Consider the following 23,327-nt stretch of genomic DNA (forward strand, 5'->3'; position numbering starts at 1 on the left):
TCATGCTCCCAGTACATGCAACAAGTGATGAACAACAAGTGCGGCATCTTCAAGTGATGCAAGGAAGTTTTATTGTGCAGCTGAGTTGCATGACTAGTGCCTCTATGTGGCTCTCTACGAAACAATAAAAACTCGGAGTACACCGACCCTATAGGATGGTGCATGTCGAGTCCATTCTGAGCATTTTAGCAAATGGCTCTATTTGAGCTCGGGCATTCACTACCTAGTATAGCTAGTGTAGCAAGTGACGCTTGGCCTCAAGGTAAATATGTACACACTCTTCACACTCGGCCCGTCTAAAGGCATAATTCAATCAATCAAACTTGGTGACAATTCGACACACATATGTATAAGCCAATAATAAATCCCAGGGAATAAGCCTCGGTGCAATACAAATCCGACAAGGGAGCGATGATGTAAACTCGCTTTAGTTGCATGTCCCAAGCAGCTCCGCCAATGGCAACGCTGACATCGTGCCAGTGCGTACTCAAGGTCCTCATGCAATAATCAAAACCGAGACGGTGTGCGGCACAGCTTGGAAGAAGTGCTCGATAATTGACTCATATAATGCATGTTATAAGAGGCTGAGCTGGGTAACACGACTACAGTTGCCTCGACTCCTTTAACTTTCACCTGGGCGAGCAGGTCAATTGAGCACATAGTCCCAGTAGTGCACGCATCGAAGCACCACGGAAGCTCATATTCCAGAAAGCACGTCAAGTCACCAATCGAGAATGACTTTCATTAATGTCGACCTACGCGCGGTTGCAACCAATCCTTACTACTTCCCATCGCTGCTCGCAACAAACGTATCCGAGCCGGCGATATCATTCCTATCTTTTGACCGTGTGTTCCAACAAAAGATATTTGGTCCTCAGGTCAGAGCTCACAAAATAGCTGATCTACCATGGGAGGCCTTCCACGAAGCCGGCATCTATAACAAAGAAAAACATTCTATGTATATAACCTCTAACTTCAACCAACGCACCCCTGAGGACAACATCAATATCACCATCGTCAGCCTCGATGACTATAGCATCACATCAACCCAATTTCCTAATCTTTGGGAAGCCAATGGCGGCTCAAGCTGGTATCCACCAGGCTCTGACACGAACAAGCCAGCGACCTACCAAGTCTACTGTGACGAGGGTGACTTGGAGCACTACTCCAGCCTAGTCTCTGTAAACCCAATCACTAATGAATCAACAATCATCCTTAACAACTACCTAGGACGCAACTTCTCATCCATCAATGATGTACGCCAGCACCCACACACCGGTGACCTTTGGTTTACCGACGCCGCATATGGCTACTTCCAGTTCTTTCGCCCCGTGTCCACGATTCCGCAAATGGTCTACCGCTTTGCACCCGGAACAGGCGAATTGGTAGTCGTCGCAGACGGATTCGATCAACCGAATGGTCTGGAATTCAGCCCGGATTATAAAACACTCTATGTGTCTGATACAGGTGCAAGGCACTATGACTCGAACAGCACGCGCCCAGCGACGATATATGCGTTCGATATCGACGACGCGAAGCGTTTGTCAAACAGGCGTACGTTCGCATATATTGATAAAGGATTTCCGGATGGCATTCATACGGACACGGCGGGCAATGTTTGGGCTGCGTGTGGTGATGGTGTGCATGTTTTTGATCCGGCTGGCAAGTTACTTGGTAAGGTATTCATTGGTGAGACAAGCAATAACTTTGCATTCTTACCGAATGGGTTGTTGGTGTTCAGCAACAGCCGTCTATGGCTCGTCGATGGACTGAATGTACTAGGTCGAGAAGTATGCAAGGACTTTGGGAAGGGGTGTGGGAAATGACTAGGCCAAGACGACGAAGAGACCGCTCACGATGAGCTCTGAAAGTACCTTTATGGAAGACATGACTATACAAGACTAGATATATAGTATGCATGGTTCAGCGCCAGTTGAGTCCATAGACCGCTCTCCGTACACACACAAAATACTCAACAACCACGATCGTCTCTTTCTGGCCTAGCTCGCATCCATAATCTCAGATATCAGTTCAGATGGATTTATCGCGGGGTCGCCGCGTGACCACCTGGTATAAAGCTCCATGGATGTGATCTGGATCTGAACCCCTTCACTAGTTAAACCTGTCGCGCTACTCCTAAACTATGAAGGAGTGAACTTGAATCATTCCACTTACTACATGCAGCCATGAACACGTAGTGGTCTGATCAAAACTGGGTGTTGGCAATCAACCCCGCAGTAATACTTCGGTAATACAGCTCTCCGCTGCCAAACAGAGAATAAGCTCAATGTTGGTGGTCGATCAATGGCCATTTGTAGATTCCCGTTGTGTCTTGACGCTTGCTTAACAAATGGTGCGTCGTTAGTATAAGGCTTGTGTGAGGAGCGCTCTCCGGGCAGGCGAAATTCATCGATATGAAGCATCGTGGGTGTTTAATGCTCGAACCAGCCTCAGTAATTACGCAATAGCCACAGATAAGGTGGAATTGAGCAACATCACTATCCAAGATCAACACGAGATGACCATTACGCTTTACTTCCTTCGATCCCCCCGTGCAATTCGTACCGCCTAGCTTCTCGAAGAACTCGGTCTCTCCAATTTGATCGGGAGGCCAATGGTGATACACCGACTGCGTTTCGCAAGAGCGTTCCTGCTGGTCGTACACCGGCGTTGAAGGATCGTGAGATGATTATCGTTGAGAGTGCACCGATTGCTGAGCATGCGACCTGATTCCACCTTCTTCATATGGTGCTGGATCAAGACTGCTGGCATGGCAACAGATATCTCGTCGAAACATACGAAAAATCAACTCGTCTCCTCCCCTCCGATCGTGCCCACCGTGTCAACGTACGTGTGTGGGTGAGTGCAGCCGAAGGCACATTCCTCGTACACGCGCTTGCGATTCTGTACGGTAGTGGGGCGGCGCCTGATGCCGCAGATACGCTTCAGGCAGGCCTTGCGGGGGTAAGTACACCGTGACTTTTATTGGTTGGAGAGGGAGCTGAAGGCAGGCAACGCAAATTTCCTCGTTGACGATGGTATGAAGATCGCAGATACGATGATAGAGTTCAGTGTTGTTTTTATCTTAAAGATGGGCTTCGGCACAAAAGGAAGGAGTTGGCCGGCAGTGGAAAAGTGGTTGGCGAATGTTCAGAACCAGGAATTATACAAGAAGGCAGTCTAGAAGACTGGTTATATACTTGCGTAAACACAATTCGTGGAAGGGAACGTGCGGTGATATCTTTGCGAGTCGTTCTGGTACACAGTCTCGGTTGAGGACCTTGCAGTCATTTCTGAGGCTATAGAATTTCAAACGAATGGTTCTATTCCTTTTTCATCTGCTCTGTTCCGTGATAACCTCGACACTGTGACGTGAAAGATCGGTCACCTTGCTCGGGACGCGGAGCGTTGCCAGATTGACCTTTCCGACCAGTGCCGCTGCGCTTTGCTGGTGCCCTCAATAGACATAGCCTAGATCATTAGACACAAAATAACCTAGCTACGAGTTGTGCTTGTTCATCAACCCAGCACGGTATGTATCCATAGCATTGAGCTGTGATAACTGAAGCAGGTAAAGCAGTCTCGGCATCACTAAGCATGCGCAGGCCGGAGCCCCAGAATACTTATAAGTCTAAGACTTGGAGCTAGGTATCTTAAGCTTAATGACAACTGGCAGCCGTCAATTTCGTGAGTCCTTGAGTTGAGGAGAAGAGGAGTGCTTGGAGCATTGGCTACGCATTCAAAGTGTTGAACTATGTGATATAGTCGTGCATTGGCTCCTTCACCGCTGAGAGGGGACGATTCGCTGCCTCGATTTCCACGGTTTGTCGAAACGTACTAGCGAATCATTTCTCAACGATGTACCCTGTACTAGTATCTATGACCCCATCTTTTGTGACTAAGGATGAGGGCAGTGATCTCGTCGTCTAGAGGCGCAGTGGAACATCCAGAATGAGCAACCTTATACATACCTTTGATCAGGGTGAGTGTCTCGAGGTATCGGGAAGACGTAAAGACGCGACGTAGTGGAGGTGGAAGCAGATCAGTTTTGTCACAAGTTTCGAGCTGCATATTTATTATAGTAAGGTTATGAAAATCAACCGCAGTCCTAGAGTATGGCAAACAACATTATTAAGGAACGACTACGAGTACTACATACTCCAAGAATGCCTAGTCTGCATCAAATGGCCCAAGGGAACTCGTATATGCCCATAGAATCATAATCCTTAGTACATCCCTCATTTGAGCTTTGTGTATGTCAAAGACACTTCAAGCACCACATGAAAATGTGTTTCCACCACAGTTCGTCTCTCCAACCGCCCTAAGATAGCAAATGACTGGCGTCCAAGCACGCGCATTTGTTGCAATACCTATTTTTGTCACCGTGTCAAACGGTACATTGGCCGCTGGAGCCCCAGATGGATCAAATGGATTCGATGCAGTGAAGGATCGGCATTCAACAGCCGTGGTGTTGAGCTGATTGGTACCAGAGTCGGGCACAATTGTAAGTGCGGATACGACCGTGTCTGGTGAGTCGCATAGCTTGTTGATCTCGCATTCAACGATAGCGTCCGGGCGGGTGTTATGGATGTCGGATTGAGTTGCGTTGATTTTGACCGTAAAAGTGGGAGATTGGCGGGGCACGAGCGCCAGAGTGGAGGTTACAAAGAGAGCGGCGGAAAGGATGTATGAGTATTGCATATTTGTGGTCGTTTGGTGCGCAGAGATTGTTTGAGTTGCGTTGTGAAAACTGTCGTACTTGTGTGATTCTTGTGTATGGATGCTTGATGATTGACTGATGCTGAAGCGAGGAGATTGCATTCTTTATATGCGGCTCGCACGATCTTTGTTTCAAATCTTCATGCGCGATAAGTGCTACCGTGCCTTTGCGTAATGTAACATTCCATGAGGTGCGCTGTACAACATGATCCTTCCAAGGAAACGCGTATAGGGAGGACCGTAGTCAGTTGATGGCTGATGACATCATTCGTCAGATTTGATGAACAGAAAAACGCTTGGTAAGTGGTGGAAGTCGGGCGCTTTTCCTATACAAGTATGCGGTTAGTTTCGCTAAGATGCCGATGTGGTAGCAAAACTATAGGAAGGATTATATTTGCTGCAGATCGTCTTGCCAGCCTTGCCGACCAGGGTAGTAACAGAGCTTCGCCACGAGCTCAGTTCACGTGCATGCAAAAATAAGCCTTTCTCGTCATCAGTAGCGCCTTAAGCAAACTTCATTAACCCTAATTGTCTGACCTTGTGCAAGCCGAAGGAGTATTGGGTGGCCTGGAATACGGCTGTCTTCGAGAGCGCGTCACAGGAGCAGAGAGCAGATTCATTATATGCTATCTTTAGCATTCTCATGTCATTAAAAAACCGTCTGTTTTGAATGATCTTCGCTTTTCATCCGGTATTGCTCTCCTAATGAGCTAGTAGACTGTGCGAAATGCTCCGAGAACAGGCTATACGCAGGCCCTGGAGTCGTCAAGTGCACCTGTCAGCATTTACTGGCGCCATAGATAATGCCATCTCCGCCTTGAGTTCTGGATATAAGGTAAGCCACCGAATGATTGACAAGCCTTATTTATAGCAGCGAACGGGCTAGAATACCTTGGCGGCCTCGTCAGTGAAAAGCTTTCCGTATCAATGCAGAAAGGCTTGCCCCAATCACGACATGAGAATTAATACTATGTTCTCATAAACGTGAACAGCTTATTTTTCCAACTGCGGCATATTATCATGTACTGATTGCGATATGCACTTAGACTGACCATGCATTTTCGTATCAGCGATCCTATGGACGCTCGACATGATATACGGAACCTGTGTTTGAAACACTTAGCAAAGCTTGTCCTACACATATGTTTGACGGTCAAGATCATGACAGCAAAGCAGGCGGGCCTAGATGGTATCAGATAAGGCGGCATGCAAGGATGGTGTGGAACCGTATTTTGAACAAAAAACAGTTTTTGCTGTGAGTAATAAGCCTGTTGTATGGGTCGGAAACTTTCGTAGAATCAATTTAACATGACAAGATTGATCGACGAAAGTATCGAATCTACTTAAGGTAGCTACCTTCCAAGTAATACATGAAGAACTTAATAAGCCCTGAATAATGTGTCTGACGTAATGAAAAGCGATTCCACGGAGCGCGACCTATGGTGAGAAAGCCTAATTATCTCCGTCCCGTGTCCAGCGGTTTTAGAGTTAACAACGAACTTTCTTATATACATAAAAAACTTCTCTATCGAGCAATATTTTCGATTTGGACTACCAAAAGTCTTGACTTTATCTACCGAGTACCTACATTCGTACATCCGCCGTTCACCACCAGTTCTCATTAGTCTAATGCAATAACTTCCACCTAATGCGAATGCGCCTTCTCCTTCTGTCTGAGAACTTGAGAAGCCTAGTTCGGCCCACTATAGCCATATTTTCAGCACCAGAAACACATAGAATTCTTGCATCGCAGCACCTGTAACGTGAAGCTTAACAGCTTGAGGTCATGCTAATAATAGCAATGATCATCACGAAGTTGCGGATACGGAAAGTTGGCACCGGTCATCCAACGCGATGCGACGCTAAATGGCTAATTAGTTCTAGGGTAGTCAACGCTTGGCCAATAATCCATACTCAACTTCCACGTTCCTACGCGACTTTGGACTCGACAATCAGCCTTGGGATGATCGATAGCCATGGCTGACGCGCAACCTTCAAATCTCGAGCGCTCCGCCTCCCCCATCAGCGACGAGAAATACATGGCTAAAGACACCGCTATCAACTCGCGAAAGTCTTCTGTTGTGTTGAACGAACAACACGATGCGCCAGCCGAGGAAGGAGTCAACAATGAGCCAGAGGTCGGCGTTTTCAAGTTCTCGGCGGTCCTTGCTTCAGTAATCCTCGTTTCGTTCCTGATGTTGCTCGATGTGTCAATAGTTTCTACTGTGAGTTTCAAGGGGGTTTCGAGCTGAGTCACAAGCAAGCTGACTTCTAGTGTAGGCAATCCCCAGAATTACAGATGAGTTTCAGTCGCTGAACGATGTGGGCTGGTAATGTGCTGCATATCAACTCGCCAGGTATGCACCACTGATTTGGGAATAGGATTCAATTGACGTGATAATAGTGGTGCCCTGCAGCCGTTGACAGGAAAGATCTATCAGTATTTTCACCTCAAGGTAGGTCAAACCGTCCTGCCCAATCTATCTACTGAAATCAAAAGTGGACGTACCTATTCTGCTTCGGAGTCTTCGAACTTGGCTCCATGCTCTGTGCCCTGGCTGAATCATCTCCTATGCTCATCGTCGGTCGTGCGATAGCAGGCATGGGTGGTGCAGGCCTCCAGAACGGTGGTCTCACAATAATCTCGAACTGTGTACCGTTGCAGAAACGACCTCTTTATCTGGGCATGATGATGGGCATATCGCAACTTGGTATCGTGACTGGTCCTTTGATCGGCGGGGCTTTTACGTCCTACACAACATGGCGATGGTGTTTCTGGATCAATCTCCCAATTGGCGCTGTTGTTGCAGCCCTCTTACTATTCGTACAAGTCCCGGATCCCATAGCCAAGGACAAGTTTTCGCATACTATTCGTACAGTCTGGCCCAACCTGGATCTCGTTGGTTTCATAATATTCGTGCCCTTTGCCATTATGGTGCTTCTGGGACTAGACTATGGTGGCATAGATTATCCATGGAATTCAGCAACTGTCATTGGCCTGCTCGTTGGTGGTGGTGTATGCCTTCTTATTTTCATTGCTTGGGAACATCGAGTTGGAGACGGGGCTATGATACCAATCTCTATGCTCAAGAAGCGCATTGTATGGACCTCTTGCCTTAACATGCTCTTCCTGGGAAGCTCCAACTTTGTCGCATCATACTACCTGCCGCTCTACTTCCAATCCGTAAAAGGGACTTCGCCCGTACAGAGTGGTATCAATGTCCTGCCGAACATCATCAGCTCTATCGTTTCGAGTGTCCTCAGTGGTGCGTTGATTGGAGTTGTCGGCTACTACCTCCCTTTTGCTGTCGCGAGTGGCGCCCTGATATCAGTTGGCGCCGGCATGTTGTCTGCCCTTTCGCCGTCGTCACCCTCATCCTTCTGGATTGGGGCACAAATACCACTGGGATTTGGTAGGGGCATAGGAACTCAAGTACCCATGGTGGCAATGCAGAATTTACTGCCACCGAAAGACCTTCCTGTCTCTATGGCAATGCTTATCTTTAGCATGACATTTGGATCTGCGATCTGGCTGACCGTTGCCAACACTATATTTACGAACGGATTGTCGTCGCAAATAACCAAACGCGTTCAAGGTCTCGATCCTGCAGTTGTTATTGGCGCTGGGGCAACAAACATCCGTCAGGTTCTATCATCCGACCAATTGCCAGGAGTCATTCAGTCGTACACAGATGCGATCAATGATGTTTGGTATCTGGTAGTTGCGTTTGGTGCTTTGTGCTTCCTGACAGCGTGGGGATTGGGATGGAAGGATGTAAGGCAAAAGAAAAAAGCTGCAAAAGCAGAGCAAGCATGATACTTAGATCGGTGGAAGTAGAACAAAGATTGTATATAGATTTATAATGCTTAATTCAATATAAGAAACTTGACTCTACGATATGTTCACCCACTTTGCCCTCTCGTGCTTGAGTCGTAAATTGAATCTTCATAAATTTTACCCAAATTATGGGACTTTATAGAGGCATAGATGATTAGGAGTTCGATCAAACTCAATTCCCTCACCAAGACCTAGAATTGTAGCTGAAATTACCATAAAGCTCAGCAACGCATTCTGTTTTAGTTGTAGCCGCAATACAAGTATTAGTTCGAGACTCGTATTTTCTCCACACAAATTTAAGCTACTGTTTAAGCCCCAAATACCCCATGGTCGTCATGTTTGCGAAGACTCGTGAACTATCTGTGACCACATATCAATGCTTGACCTGTTACAATACTAAACAGACTTTGTTACTTCCATAAAAATGCTAGTGTCTCTTTGACGTAGATATCGAAACTGATCCATGGCTCCGATCACCATCACAGAGTCCCATCACTAAGATGAAGCTCCACTCTATGAGTACATTGTATCTCACGGAGAAATCCAGGCTGTAAAATCTTTTCTATCTATCAAAGATAAGTCTTTTTTCAACGATCATGGAGCAAAGCCAATATGAGAACTCAACACCTGATTTCACTAGATTACAGCCCGCACTGCGATTAATGTATAATGGTCTATATTCCAACCTGACTATCAATATATGCCAGCTTTCATGCTTTCCTCTTTCGATTCCAAATAGTCATCTTAAACAATGGGAAACTTGTAGACATAATTCGAGAAGATGTAAGTGTTCTGTTCATTGGCACAGAATATACAATGTCTCAATGGCTACCGTACTTATATAGAACCTGATTGAAGACGGCAGCAACGTGGATAGGTCATTATTATATCTTGTCATAAAAAACGGAGATCTTGTCCAGAACATTGAATGGTCGTGTAACCATGAACAACTCATGGTGAATCTTTTACACACAAGGTCATGATGTCATTGAATGTGTCACGGTACAGCTCAACCGTGATTTTCACAGTCCGAGCTACCCGGCATCTGGCCTCTTGTCTTGAGAATCTTGAGATAAGAGCACCTTCTCTGACGGTTGACTCTAGTAGCATGCGATCCCTGTCACTCAAGAGAGACGAGACTAGAGCTCTGTTATGCACTGTGAGGGTAAATCTATATCGAGAGTAATCAACCTCGAGCAGGTGATACATGCTTGCCTTTCTCTCTTGGCCAACCCACATCATACCCACAGATGCCTAATCCCTTCTCCAACACCAAGATGTTCTGCTCTATCTTCGCCGAAATAATGTTACCCGAAAGTAGACTTCGATGATGATTGCAACCATCATCTTTTGATAGTGCCTGCCATCACCGCGAATATTTCACATCGCCTTAATGACCAGATCAGGGTGCAAAGAACATCGTCCTCCAGTCAGTGGCTTTGAGTCCATAAAGACGTTATAGCAGCCGCAGCTTCGTCGGGATGCGGAAGACCCACAGTATCATTTGATGCTTTGTTTGCAACACAAGAGGAGACACCTGTTGATTTGGAGATGAGAAGAAATGCTGTAGACGATGGTATATATGTCCAAATCAGGGGCCACCAATCAGGTGGAACTGCTGGGTACGTTGCAGCTACTCATTCACCCCATGCTTACCGCCAAAAGCGTCAATCATCTACAGTAGCTATGCTCTTGTGACTCCAGTGTTTCAGTGGCTTACCCGGCATTCTCAATACCTTCAGCTTCTACAAATATATATTTAGCTAATCGTCCTACTGTTCATCCACTGCAGATGATGCGTCAACATCACATCTACGGCCATCTAAGCCCACAATGTGTCCGTATCATCGCCATTCTGGAACTAAATGTGTGCTTTTCGCCTCGAGCACATTGGATGGTCAATGTGCCACTTCCTGGTCAGTGTGAGTGTTAGGCACTCGAATCAGCATTGATGACGTTCTTCATCGGCGTCTTGATTATGGTGTGCATCTCGGCACAAAGCTAGTTTCTTTCATCACTATGTAATGATAATGGAGGCCTCTGTCGCTGTGTGCAAGTCGTGAAGGGAAGACATATTCGGGAATGATATAGCTGTGTCCGCAGACATATCTCCTGGCGCTGGTGCGGCGAATCGAGGATATCAAATTTTGCATGGAAAACGGAGGCGTTCGAGGCTTGTCTCTGTTGACTCTCAGGCTTAGTGTGCTGCTGGGTGATGGTAGTTATGTGTGTCAGGTAGCCACATGTTTCTGCCAAGTGTTTCATATTCACAGAATGCCATGCCTGTCAATGATCAAACGGCATACCTGGCACACATACTAGCTTCATATCAAAGTATTTATTCATCTCACAGTTTCGCTCTTGTCAGACTCTCGATCTATCTCGAACCGCGGAGCCCGGTCCTATACCACCAAAACTTCAATTCGATCGTATGACTCCCCTTGCGTATGGCTTGCAAGCTTGTACGCAGGTTCGATAGTAATGCTCCGGTCATCACGCCTAAGTGCACTCTGCAGTGATTATCAGTATTGAGTGACGGTGATGAAGATCATCACTCGAGCTCATGCGATGCAGGCAGTATGATATTTCTCACGTGCGAATTCGCATAGGGGACAGCGACGATATCGTTGGCAGATCTTACGAATTTTGCCATGCCAATTCTTCTTCGTTTGTTGTATCCAGATGGCGGCAGTTTGCGGTGGCATTCTTCAAGGATGTAACTGGGATAGGTATGTCGAGATATGTATATATGAGACGGGCGGAACATAAGCTAGGAAAACTTGGTGACGAGTTGACGAGTCTCTCTGAAAGAGCGATCGGTGTCTGTGAAGGGCAGCAGATCGTCGTTGTGGTAGACAGTATCTCTAGACCACAAGATTCCCAGCCTACCGTAAGATCACATCCTGAGAAACTTACGCATAATCCTTTCGGCTTCCGATTGGAGTGGCTCGGTGTATGGTAAACAAGCTTCATTGACTTCGGGGTATATAGCGATCTAAATAGTCACAATTCAACTTCCTCCTCGCAATGATTATTTCCCGCAGACACCAGTCCTTCGAAATCGAACCACGTCAGTTCATCATATTCCATGGCAAGATCATGTGCAAGTTTTCGAGTCACGTAGTTTGGCGACAGAGCGCTCATGCTTGTGTTCAACTGGGTATTGATACGTGATGGCAGTGAGCCCGAAGGCGGATTCGTGCTCACTGTAGACGGTATTGACGGTAATGAAGCTTTTTTGGAAACATTCGCCTGCGAGAGTCTGCCATTGTTGCGAGCTTTTGATGATGTTATTAGTTTTGATGTGCTCGGAGAGCAATTCGGGCCTGAATCAGTTTCGAATATTGCGGCAGGTGCTGCTCTGCTGAAAGGTGAAGATGATACTAAAAGGGTTGGCGATTCTTTCTCTTGAGACTCTGTCCTATCCCGAAATGACCGTTGCGGTATTTGCGGTTCTAGGAAGGATGGAGAGAGATGAGCCTGGGTATCAGCACCTGTAGTCGCAGCGATGGAAATGTCCGTGTCCAGACTTTCGGTCTGCAGGTCGTGGAAGATAATCTGTTGCAAGGTGTCATACGAGTGCTCGTATGGCGGGTCTCTTTCGAATGAGACCAAATCATCGTCGCCCATATTGTCGAGTTGCATCTGTGTGTCACAGGTGGCATATTGCGTGAAATCATACGAAGGCTCCTCATCATTGCTGCGTAGTGATCCATCATACATCCCGCTTCTTCTGCCTTTTTTAGGTGAAGCAGTACTTTCCTGTGTACTACTGTGTCCGTTGACGCTAGATTGAGGTCGATCTTCGCCTTGCGTCTCATCCAGCCGCCGTTTCGTCGATCGAAATCGTTGCATTTCTTGATATCTATCTAGCATCAACTTATCGTGTTCAAACAAATCTGCAGAGCAAAGATGCCCAAAAAGTGCACGCATGGTCTGAGAAGGATCCCAGGACATCACGTCGATGGTACAAGGGTACACATCTTTGGGATGAAAAGCTTTCACAAGATCGCAGAGCTCTGTATAGGATGAATGGCGGGAGTAGGGAAATCTGATCGTTGCAGGGAGAGTTGATGAGCCAGCTACGCCCGATTGAGGATATTGAAAGTCGGCACTACCATCCCTTCCAGATCCATTGTTGCCTAGAGCGTTGACGAAAGCCTCCAATGGGATGTCAGCTGAATCTTCGAAGGCGGCTTTGAGTTCATGAAGCGGTATAGATTTATGACCATCTGCTCTCGTTATAGCTGAAAGAACACGCAGCGTTGATTGAAGAAGCTTAGGATTACTATCTTGCAAAGTCTGTTGGGCGAACCGAATAAGCTGCTCAAGTGCCTGGGTGTCGTCGATAATCAAGTCGTTTGTCTGGTCCAAATCACCCTGGCCTCCACCAGCACCGATTTCAGGCACTGGACTACCGCTCTTGGTCCTCGTGACTATGGGTATGATGGTTACAACCCGTTGAGCCTCGTCTTTATCAAAGATAGGGCAAGATGAGCCTCGCTCGCAGCTGTGCACCTGGACGACCGGGTCGGAAGTCACGAAACCCTGGGGCTTGTGGTTACCGAGCTCAAAGCCGCAAAATTGAGCAGCATCTAAGCAGGGAGGTGCAGTACCCGTTCTAGCTAGCGATCGATATAAGCTCAACCTATACCTATCGAGGTGTATGCGCGAGTTCAAGAAAGCCGCCAAAGCTGTCCATACGTCCTCGTAGCCAAAGGTCCAAGCGTGGAAATAAAAAATGGTGTCAGGAGGATAGCGTTCGACTTGCTCTAACATCTCTCGAATGCCTTCAGCCTTCGAGGGGAACTCACGATATATGTTTGAGTTCATGGCAAACGTTGTATCTAGATAGATGCGATCCAGTCGTCGCTTACCCAAGGTATAAGGTATTACGACCGGATTTCGGATCAGCGAGTTCACCCACCATGTCTCGGACCTGATGTCGCCAGTATATAGGATTGCACGGTTATTTCCTTCAATCAGGAACATTACAGCGCCGATGCAATGATTAGCATCCAGGAGTGTTACACGGATGCTATGGCCAAGACATAGCTCGATCTGTGTTGGTGTATTTAAAGGAATCGACTTCAACAACCCTTTGAGATGCTTATATGTCTGGACGCGCGATTCGAGGATTTTCTTGTTGAAGTTCATACGAGGTTGATAACGCTCGAGTCGAAGAAGGATCTACCTACATCAGGAACACGTACTACGCGGAAATGTGAAGGCCAGAGGGCGAAGCAATAGTTTTCATTTAATTCATGCTCTTGCAGTTGCTTTCAGGACTGCAACTCACCTCTTTAGTCGCAGGTGAGCAGTACACGAACGGAGATCTGAGAGACTCCAGTCCACGCAAGTGGTCAGAGTGGACATGAGAGAGGAAGCATGCAAGCGGACTAGGGTGGTTGACCTTCTTCCTAAAGTCGTCAATGCGAATTTCGGGAAATTCTGCGATCCGGTCAGCTGCAACTAGATCAACAGCAACGTGACACCGTACGAACCGGACACGATGCCATCAAATGTAGACATGATATTTAGGGCTGCTGGCCAGCTGCCAGCCTGCGGCCGTGTCGTTGAATGGAAGTTGAAGGCTCACATGGCAGTGGCACGCGATTGATTGACGCGACGCCCTCGGGAAGAACTCCGGGTAACGCGAGATCACGTGAATCTAATCTTGCCACTTTATGAGTGCGATCTGACCTTGTAACAATCATTTTGTTTATCTCACTCTCTCTTTATCACGACTCTCGGCGTCATTTCGCCCATTATACAAAGCCTGCATCATAGCTTGATGTAATAAATCATGCTGGAGACCGAATTCATCTCTACGCAGCGCCTATACATGTGCTGAGGTACGTGATATGGATAAGCTGTGAGACCTTGCGTCGCCATAATGAACATGTCTGAGGCAGGTCGATGTCGCATGTTATAGACGCTATTGATAACCCAACAGACAAAACAGAGGCCAATGGTTCTTATGATCCAGGCGGGTCGTCACGCAGAGTGGGGGCCTGAGGACAGACCATCAAGGCCGCGACATGCCTATTACTTACCTTCGGCTTCGGGCATGTGGCACGCTGGCTGACCGGAAGGAAAATTATTGCGACTTGCGAGTGGCAACCTGACTTTTCTCCTGCATTCGTTCGTTCGGGCGCTCAAACGTGTCAAAGACGAACAAGACGTCTGCCATCAGTCTCCACTGTCACGAACAGGCATGATGCCGTCGGGTACCTAGTACATGTCTCAGAGTCACCAGCCTCGTTCAGCTTTCTGGCAATTTTGCAGGTCAGATGGCAAATGGCTGCCACAAGCTTGAATGGAGATGGGTGTTCTCCACCACACAGTCCACGATACCTTTGAATCACGTCGAGAGGCGGACCTGGTCATTCCACCAGGAGGCGGCATGATATGGATTGCAGCAGTGTCCGGCGCTGATAATTCGCCGACGATAGGCGCACATCAGAGAGTGCGACACTGCACACGATGCACGAGCAGACGGGCCAGTTGGGTTGGTTGAAGGAGTCAAGGTAAGTCAAAGCATATCATCTTGCTGACGAGGCGAGATAGGTAGGATGTAGTTTGTGGAGGGAGTGGGTGTGGACGAGTGAGTTGTCTTTCGGCTTGTCCGCTTAGGTCTCGGTCTTCCTGGCTGGGGCGCTGGTAGCCAATCTCCTGGTCGCGGCCGGCCGATGCTGATGATGCCCTGGCAGACGCGGCAGGTGTACTGCATACGAGAAGCCTGACAGCGACAACATCAGCGGCGAAAGAGGAATAGCAAGATGCAGCAGGAGGACTAAGGGGCGCCAACAGGACGTGGAATGTTTGGCGGTGAGGACAACTTGATAAGAGGTGAGCAAGTGAGCAAGTGAGTAAGTGTGTGATGTGCTTGCTGCATGCCACAATGCACAACAAGGTCGTCGACAATCTATCAATTGGTAGCTAGCGTCAGGGTTCCCGGCCTGCTTTAGCCTTGGAGGGCGCCAACTAGGGCCATCCATGCCTGCTTTCCACCCATAACAAGCCAAATTCCCGTCTTTCGAACGTTATTGTCCTTTATTACAACAACCACAGCTGCGACTACTTCGTCCATCCACTTCTTCCTCTCTGTCTTCTGCTGCTCGTCCTGCGAATGCTTTCCTCTACCTGAATGTTCGATGTCGATATCCCGTACGTCTGTCCACTGATCATCACACGTCAACTCGCCAATCTGCCGTTCTCGACCGGGTCGTTAAGTAACTAATTGTCCACTTGACGGGCAGCCCTACACCCCAACCAGCGTAGGATAGCGAGCAGCGTACCTGGCTTGGAAACTCGCCTCGACACTGACACGCTGGTCTCACATTCTCACGCTTCACTTCCTGCTACTGCTTTTGACTCAATCAACACCGTTCTTTCTCGCCATCGCCTCTTCGCTCTCTCCTGTAATTCTACCTTAATCACAAGTCGGGTCTCGTCTACTCAATACGCCGCATCGTGACTTCCCGCAGTCTCTTACCGGTCTCACTCTACGAAGCTTAACCCGTCGGGACCTCCTCATTCGAAAACCCTTGGCCGGGCCAATCCTTTCGCTTCCGCCTTCACTCCACCAGTCGACGCCTCTGATAACTCCAGTCCTCCTAGATTGTCCGCAGTCCTTCAACTCTGTATATCGATTGATAATTTCGCCATGCATCGAACGCAACCCCTTGCCGCTCTTGTCTATCAACATATCTTTCCAGTTCGTCGCCCCGATGACCCCGCAAACTTTTCCATGCACCTCAGTAAAAACCTTGTCGGTGAAGTTCGAATCGAGACTGCGACCTTCTACGGTTCGCTCGATTCTGTTGAAGCGCGATATCCTGGTCTAAATTACTCACATCCACCTCATCGCAAACGACTCGGTCGATTTCCTCATCATGCTCGCCTGTTCCAGGCTTTTGATGAACTTGGTCTGACACCATCAGAAATTGCAGGATTCTGTCGATGGGAAGGTACATTATGGGCGAGGGAGCGTTACGAGCGCGATGAAGGAATCAAGGTTATGGACACAACAGCACAAGAGATTGGACCATGGGTAGATAACCGTAACAAGCGGTCGCAAAAGAGCGGAATCAATGTCAAGACAGATATCGAGGTCGAGATCATGCCCGCTCAAACGGCGGAGGTTGCAGAGGACGAGACGATGGAGGACAACGATGACGAACACAATGAGGTAATGAGTGAAGCTGAAGACGAAACTGCGGACGATGTATTCCCTCAGGACGTGCATCGTGGGACCCGCTCTGCGCAGATCGACGCAGAACATGCAGAATGGGAGCAGTACATGAAGGACCAGCAAGAAAGGGAACGCCGCGAATTAGCTGGAGAAATTGTGCGAGCTCGTCAAACTGGTGATATCGTCTTCCAGCAGAGATTTGTTGCCAGGGGACCCCCAACCGCGTCATGATTTTCCTACGGCAACGTTCTCCTTTCCGTCTACATACCCGTCGTTCGAGGCTTAGCCGTTCAAATGGCTGTCAAGTGTGGGAAAAGCGTGAAAAGCTTATGTCTTCCAGGAACAGCTCCTCCTGTGGCGTTTTTTTGGGAGCGATGGGGTCGCATAGCGTTGATGTCTGAGTGCTCACTCGCACTCTGTAAAATCTATTTGATTCAACGAGGGAGCAATAATTGTTAGATGAAGCTGCGTCATTGCGTTCTGTACATAATTGGCTGACTGACGGCGCAAATAGACCAAAGATTCAATTCTAGTTTAGCTTCTGTTCATGCAGCCCGTACATTCTATATAAACATGATACATATATCGTGCTGAATTATTTGCTGCATGAATATAGAGGTGTGGTGAGTAGCAAACTTACCTGCGCGGCAAGCGCTGTCAGAGGTGATACTTCTAGGAATGTGAAACCAGTAACTGCGATGTTGCTATTACTTCTTCACTTTGAGAAGTTCTTCTCCTACGTATATGACTCAATCCTTTGTTTGTTGTTCTGGTACGCTATTGAGTTTACATTGTGAACAGCTGCACGCAGTGTTGTGGACTAGCCACCATGCCGAGCCCCTCAGCTAGGCGGCCGTCCCTCATCAAGACGCCCGCCGATGACCCGCTGTTGAAGCTCTACATTCCACCTTCACCCACAAATATTTCAGCACCTGAATCTCTCAAACGTCTGGCCGATATCCTCGAAGGCTTCCACATATTCAAAATCGTGCCAGAAACCAAAGCCATCAGCGAGGACGAAATAAAATCTCTCAAACAAGCCGCTTGTCCATTACAGCGTGGATCCTTCTTGAACAAGTCAGGGAAATCATACACAATGGAGCAATCGAAAGCTTTGAATGCCTTGGAGCCGTTCCTTGCGCTCAGCAAAGCTGCAAATTCACCGCGGGCGGCGGCGGATGTGGTCATGCAGGCCACAGGTGCTAAAGATACTTATGTGTTTGCGGAGCTATTGCAGATGCCGAATATTTTGAAGCTGGGTGATAGCGAGCTGAAGTCACATCTAAAACTGCTGCAAATATTTGCTTGGGGTAGCTGGTCAGATTATGTCGGTAAGTACTCGCGCTTAGACGTCAAACATTGAAGTAGTCCATGTGAGCGTCCCTGACTGAATGCTCACTTAACTCCAGCGAACCAAGATACGCTTCCAAAGCTATCCGAAGCCCAGACGAAAAAGCTGAAGCTTCTCTCCCTCATATCACTATCCACATCACACGAATCTCTCAAATATCCTGCCCTCCAGGCATCGCTCGACCTCCCTTCACAGCGTGCTCTCGAATCACATATCACAGACGCCATATACGCCGGCCTGGTTACAGGCACTATGGATCCCCTTCACCAACTCGTACACATAACTTCGGTTGCTCCACTTCGTGATCTCGCACCCGGTAGCGTTCCACAGCTCCAGAAGTCTCTTGCGGCATGGAGTACACGATGTGAGGATGCGCTGAAAGAACTAGATATTCAGGCTGCTCATATCAGGAGCCAAGCAAAGATCCGAGAGGACAGGAGAAGGCAACGAGAGGCACAAGTTAAGGCCGCTATGGAAAAGGACGACAAGAAGGGTGCAGAGGACGATGTGATGGACTTGGATGATGATGGAACTGGAAAGAAAGGGCACCGAAGTGGAAAAGGCATCATGGGTGGCATGGGAAGATTGGGTGGCAAACGCTGAAGTATAAGGAGTGAAACTGGAAATACCCTAAACCGGGAAGGCCAAGGTCTCTCACCCTGCAACAACTGAGTGCATGCCTTGAGCGATCATTCACAAGAAGCATGAACTACATATGCCATAATGTAAGGTAATGAAAAGACCTGAAAGACCCATTGGGAAGAGCGAGTAACGTTATATGTGTCTGGCTAGACAACATGACTCGCACAACCTCCGCCGTTGCATTAGATGCATCTGATAGTCACGTTCGCAAGCTACTCTTGGGGTCTCGATATTGTACTACATATACGCAGCAATATACGAAAGCCAGCCGACTAACGAAGCCACAATGACCGTTCATCACTGTACCGCCTCATTGTACCCTCCAGGCAAGCTGGTCATTCGCATACACTTATAGAGGCTACGACGAGCTCAAGTGTGGCAGCTAGTCCGGCAGGTGACAGCGAACCTATTCTTAACGAGGGTTTCTCAAGCGTCCAGCTGTATTATATGTACTATACGAGTCGGCTATTATACCATATATCTAAGCCGTCTTACTAAGTAATACAGAACAAACTTAAAGCACGTGTATATCCGTCGCCCGTGAGGTCAAAATCAGTCAAAATCAATCAAAAACACGTGTAATCAGTGTTGTTTTGAAGCCTGCGAGGTCAAAATCAGTCAAAATCAGTCAAAAAACACGTGTAATCAGTGTTGTTTTAAAGCCTGCGAGGTCAAAATCAGTCAAAATCAGTCAAAAAACACGTGTAATCAGTGTTGTTTTGAAGCCTGCGAGGTCAAAATCAGTCAAAATCAGTTAAAAACACGTGTAATCAGTGTTGTTTTGAAGCCTATAAGGTCAAAATCAGTCAAAAATACGTGTAATTAGTATTATTTTAAAGCCTATAAGGTCAAAATTAGTTAAAAACACGTATAATAGAGAGAGGGGGAGGGAGGAAGAGAGGGAGAGAGAGGGAGAGAGAGAGAGAAGAAGAAGAGGCGGATAGAAGGGTAGCGGATATTACTTCGGCTAAACTATTAACTACATGATTACTTAGTAAGTCTTTGTTTTGAACGTTTAGAACACTAAAATACACTGGACGCTTGCGAAACCCTCATTCTTAACTAGTCTACGTCACAAAGCCACTTAGGTAGCGTGGAACCCTCCGCTCATTTGGCATGTATATAAAACAACCCTTCCGTCCAATCGCTCTGCTTGACTTTCCTCCCCAACTATCGACTTATCATCGATTGTTTGGCTTCAAGACGGAACCATTCAATGTGTTCTGCCCCTTCCTCGATGACTGTGACTCTCTGCACGTGTTCTTTACGCTCTTTCCTACGTGTAAAAGCAGTACGTAAGTAGCCGTGTATGCACAGTATGCGCGAGACAGTGATGATGTATGGGGCCGGGATAGGAAGATGATGATCATTGGAATGGCTTTCGTATATATCTTCCTGCAACGTTGCTTATTCAATGTGCAAGTGTGCTCTGCTTCAAGCACTCCTCTTGCTCATGGAGTTTACTGTGACGCGAGACAGGACCGCGTACACTTCATTTGCACGGCAAATGTGTTGTGGTGGATATTAATATGGGGTGATGCTGATAGTCAGTATCATGAATCAAGACTAAACTTCGTGGAAAGGGTATCTATATCTGTTTGTACTGAGTCTAGGCGTGCGCTACTATAAGTAGCATACGCGGCAAGTGTGTCTAGTCCGGCTTCCGCGAATCTGCCCGTTCTATATAACATGCCGTCCATATCCGCGTGTAGTTATGTCTTTTGCTTTCGATATGTCCAGCTTCTATCGATCGCTGCATTACTTTCTTCAATGGCTTTCAGACTCACTGTGCCCTGTGGTGCGGACAGTGTAGCTTGACTAGTTCTTGGGACAGATTGTGTGTTACAGGGAAAAGTCTATGAGGTATAATGGTGACATGATTCGGTGGAGTGTAATGATTAGTATAGGTAGCTGACGGCTATTCTCCTTGTTTGTTGATAAACTACCTACATTTCCTCTTGTGTGTTATGTCGTGAGATATTCAGGGGCTGCGACCTGTCTGGTGTCTCACTTGACAACCACATTCTGCCTCAAGTTATCAGTCCTCACAGGGATATATCCAATTATACTTCACTTCTAATGTTGACCCACGACGTTGCGCTCAGCTTACCCGGCACTTGCATATTGTATATATTTCATACAAGTGCCCTTAGGGAGTCGACGAATCTTAAAGTTCTTTCTTACATGCCTCCACCGTAACCGAAGCAATGTGTGGCTCTTTTGGGTTACTAGTCGAGGGAAATACCTATGAAGTGACTTGAATTGCTCTTGCCATTTCCTTGACAATGAATGGGCTCCTGTTAATCGGCTGTTTTGATGATGATGTTCGTTGCTGGGGAATGGTGATGATGGTACAATTCGAGAGCTTCGTCTTTCACAAGAATAGTGTTTTGCTCTTTAGACTAGTCATTAGAGCAGCCAGGATGAATTGCTCTCTGTGTTATTGCTGAATTAGATTTTGAGTTGCTTTATTGCGGCCCAGCTGTTTCACGATCTTCACGACTCAAGTTTCCGCATTTTGTACTCCTCTTAGCTTTGGCTTTCCTATTATACGAAGCCTCGACAACTTTGACTATGCGGACTAAGACTTGTGAGGCGACGTTGAACTAGCGATTGCGCAGTTGAGAGCAAGTCACATTACTTCAGATGCATGAATTCGAATTCAATAGAGTCAATAGGGGTACTACAAAATGAGCGCCGCCACTAATGCGTCTAATGCTGCGCTCTGTGTGCTTGCGTTTACCGGATTCACAATTGGACCGGTCCAAGACACGCTAAACTTGTTCTCGCTGTCTCGATCACTATTCCACAGACTGTTGGCGGAGCTCTGAATGACTTGAGCGTAGAGATCCTTTGGTCTTGCAGCGTGTAGCAATTGCAGGTTGCGCATGAAGATACCCTTGAATTGCGTTCCGTCCGGTGCACAATCTGGCTCACATGGCTCGTGGAGGACATGATTCACATCGGTTAGATTTCTGATTGCGGCCGCGGCGATGCTGTCTGCCGAGTCCAGATAGGTGGTGTGCGAGGCTCGATTCAGTTCAACGAGACCACCCAGAATGACACCCTATATCATGTTAGTACTTGTGTGCATATTATCTCTGAGCATTATTGACCTGATTGTAACTCCAAACCGGCTGTCCGTTGTCATAGCAGCCATCCCGACCATAGTTTAAACCATCGTTGAATACACCATCACTGTTGATCATTCCACTGCGTTGGAGCCAGTCCCATTGTTTCCTTGCCCAATCGACATAGTACTGCTTATCTGCCGCACGATTTGCCAAATGTGCTGCTGTGTCGAGAAACAGCTCGTTCGATATCGCGTTCACGTAAGTGTAATTCTGATTCCATGGTATGCCACCGTCGCTGCAATTCGTTGGCCACGCTTTGCTGGTGCTTTGAAAAATACCCTCTGCAGTCGCAAGGTAGTCCGAATTCCCCGAAACATCGTAAGCTGCGATCCATGCTAATGCCCACCACAGATCATCGTCGTAGTATCCATCTAGCCAGAGACTGGGGTCAACTTGACCTGCTTTTCCCGTACGTGAATCAGGATTCACAATCAGCCAGTTATCGGGGTACAGAGTCTTCACTTGTTCATCATGATTGACTTTCTCAACACCAGGAAGTGGATTGACGGCCGGTGCGCGGACGTAAGTGTTACTGAAGACGTCGTTCGCCGTCTGCGCTACAGAGGGGTCGAGCATCGCAAAGTCAGCCAGGACTGTCATGCAATTTGCGCCGTTCCACCAGCCGCAGCTGTCCCAGATACCGCTGTCTCTGTTGTACCAAGTCTGTAAAGCGTCAAGAGCCACACGGGCACGAGTGGAGGCACCATCTTGTGCAAGGATTGGGGATACTATGATAGAAGAAAGTGAAAGTAATGCCAGATAACTAGCAGTTAATGATGAGTGTGAAGCCATACTGGCAATATCTGGAGAAATCAAAAGATGCGCACTGGATACAAAGAAAGTGTGGCTGCATCGCTCCTGACATCCAGAATCCCTCATATACTCCGCAACTCCGCAAGTGCAATATGCAGGAGAGCCTCACACGTTTAGGTTTTGGAGGCACCTAGGCCGAGCGTAGAAGGTGCATGGAAGGTAACACACATTTGAATCACGATGACACAGCTAACCACTGCCTTCAGTCTATATCATACCCTGCTAGGAGAGAAGGTTGTGACGATCGACGAGGGTTGCTTTGTACCCCTCCAGTCACCTACCCGTCTCTTAGCAGGCCTTTCCACATGTGTTGTGGAGCACAACAGAAGTAAGACAATTAGCTCTAGTTTACGAACTCTGTCTTAGGACATCGACTTCAAGTTACGAATACTAGTCAGATAGACCCTTACTAGATCTGTGTATTCGTGGTAGTCCGAGGGTTGATCATAAGAGGCCTAATAGTATCTCAAAGTCAAGATTTTCTTACAGAACCAAGAGTTAGTTGTGATGAGTCTGATATAGTCACCCGTACTGATTGAAAAGGGGGTTCAGTAGTATAAGATTCAATTCGCGGCTCTGATGTATCTAAAACGATGAAAGTCCTCTTCGGACACACCCAGATACCGATTCATC

At 47.4% G+C, this 23,327-nt stretch overlaps 8 protein-coding genes across 8 annotated transcripts; 5 read left to right on the forward strand and 3 right to left on the reverse strand.

Annotated features, from left to right (window-relative positions):
- Nucleotides 1-734: 734 nt before the first annotated feature.
- Nucleotides 735-2,000, forward strand: EJ05DRAFT_527973 (lactonohydrolase; the record flags this gene model as incomplete). Its single annotated transcript, XM_033748898.1, has 1 exon — nt 735-2,000. One exon carries the CDS (start codon nt 735-737, stop codon nt 1,824-1,826), a length of 1,092 nt encoding a protein of 363 aa, XP_033601102.1. The 3' UTR covers nt 1,827-2,000.
- A 745-nt stretch (nt 2,001-2,745) lies between these two features.
- EJ05DRAFT_510552 (uncharacterized protein) lies at nt 2,746-3,246 on the forward strand (the record flags this gene model as incomplete). The annotated part of the gene is made up of 2 exons (XM_033748185.1): nt 2,746-2,968; nt 3,012-3,246. The coding sequence occupies 2 exons, from the start codon at nt 2,746-2,748 to the stop codon at nt 3,182-3,184; spliced, it is 396 nt and encodes a 131-aa protein (XP_033601103.1). The 3' UTR covers nt 3,185-3,246.
- Nucleotides 3,247-4,269: 1,023 nt separating this feature from the next.
- On the reverse strand, nt 4,270-4,701 carry EJ05DRAFT_485752 (uncharacterized protein; the record flags this gene model as incomplete). The annotated part of the gene is made up of 1 exon (XM_033745475.1): nt 4,270-4,701. The coding sequence occupies one exon, from the start codon at nt 4,699-4,701 to the stop codon at nt 4,270-4,272; it is 432 nt and encodes a 143-aa protein (XP_033601104.1).
- Nucleotides 4,702-6,758: 2,057 nt separating this feature from the next.
- On the forward strand, nt 6,759-8,536 carry EJ05DRAFT_492838 (MFS general substrate transporter; the record flags this gene model as incomplete). The annotated part of the gene is made up of 4 exons (XM_033746061.1): nt 6,759-6,944; nt 7,000-7,049; nt 7,124-7,175; nt 7,220-8,536. 4 exons carry the CDS (start codon nt 6,759-6,761, stop codon nt 8,534-8,536), a joined length of 1,605 nt encoding a protein of 534 aa, XP_033601105.1.
- A 3,024-nt stretch (nt 8,537-11,560) lies between these two features.
- On the reverse strand, nt 11,561-14,134 carry EJ05DRAFT_537981 (uncharacterized protein; the record flags this gene model as incomplete). The annotated part of the gene is made up of 3 exons (XM_033749420.1): nt 14,062-14,134; nt 13,857-14,008; nt 11,561-13,747 (listed from the first exon to the last, which is right to left on the reverse strand). Exons 1-3 carry the CDS (start codon nt 14,087-14,089, stop codon nt 11,561-11,563), a joined length of 2,367 nt encoding a protein of 788 aa, XP_033601106.1. The 5' UTR covers nt 14,090-14,134.
- A 1,758-nt stretch (nt 14,135-15,892) lies between these two features.
- On the forward strand, nt 15,893-17,284 carry EJ05DRAFT_360588 (uncharacterized protein). The gene has a single exon (XM_033741060.1). The coding sequence runs from the start codon at nt 16,227-16,229 to the stop codon at nt 16,983-16,985; it is 759 nt and encodes a 252-aa protein (XP_033601107.1). The 5' UTR covers nt 15,893-16,226; the 3' UTR covers nt 16,986-17,284.
- A 299-nt stretch (nt 17,285-17,583) lies between these two features.
- Nucleotides 17,584-18,708, forward strand: EJ05DRAFT_485756 (PCI-domain-containing protein; the record flags this gene model as incomplete). Its single annotated transcript, XM_033745476.1, has 2 exons — nt 17,584-18,085; nt 18,164-18,708. 2 exons carry the CDS (start codon nt 17,584-17,586, stop codon nt 18,706-18,708), a joined length of 1,047 nt encoding a protein of 348 aa, XP_033601108.1.
- Nucleotides 18,709-21,215: 2,507 nt separating this feature from the next.
- EJ05DRAFT_510558 (Six-hairpin glycosidase) lies at nt 21,216-22,720 on the reverse strand (the record flags this gene model as incomplete). Its single annotated transcript, XM_033748186.1, has 3 exons — nt 21,864-22,720; nt 21,491-21,814; nt 21,216-21,353 (listed from the first exon to the last, which is right to left on the reverse strand). Exons 1-3 carry the CDS (start codon nt 22,671-22,673, stop codon nt 21,216-21,218), a joined length of 1,272 nt encoding a protein of 423 aa, XP_033601109.1. The 5' UTR covers nt 22,674-22,720.
- Nucleotides 22,721-23,327: the final 607 nt, after the last annotated feature.

This window comes from Pseudovirgaria hyperparasitica, assembly GCF_010093815.1.
Source record: "Pseudovirgaria hyperparasitica strain CBS 121739 unplaced genomic scaffold EJ05scaffold_7, whole genome shotgun sequence".
Classification (NCBI taxonomy): domain Eukaryota; kingdom Fungi; phylum Ascomycota; class Dothideomycetes; order Acrospermales; family Acrospermaceae; genus Pseudovirgaria; species Pseudovirgaria hyperparasitica.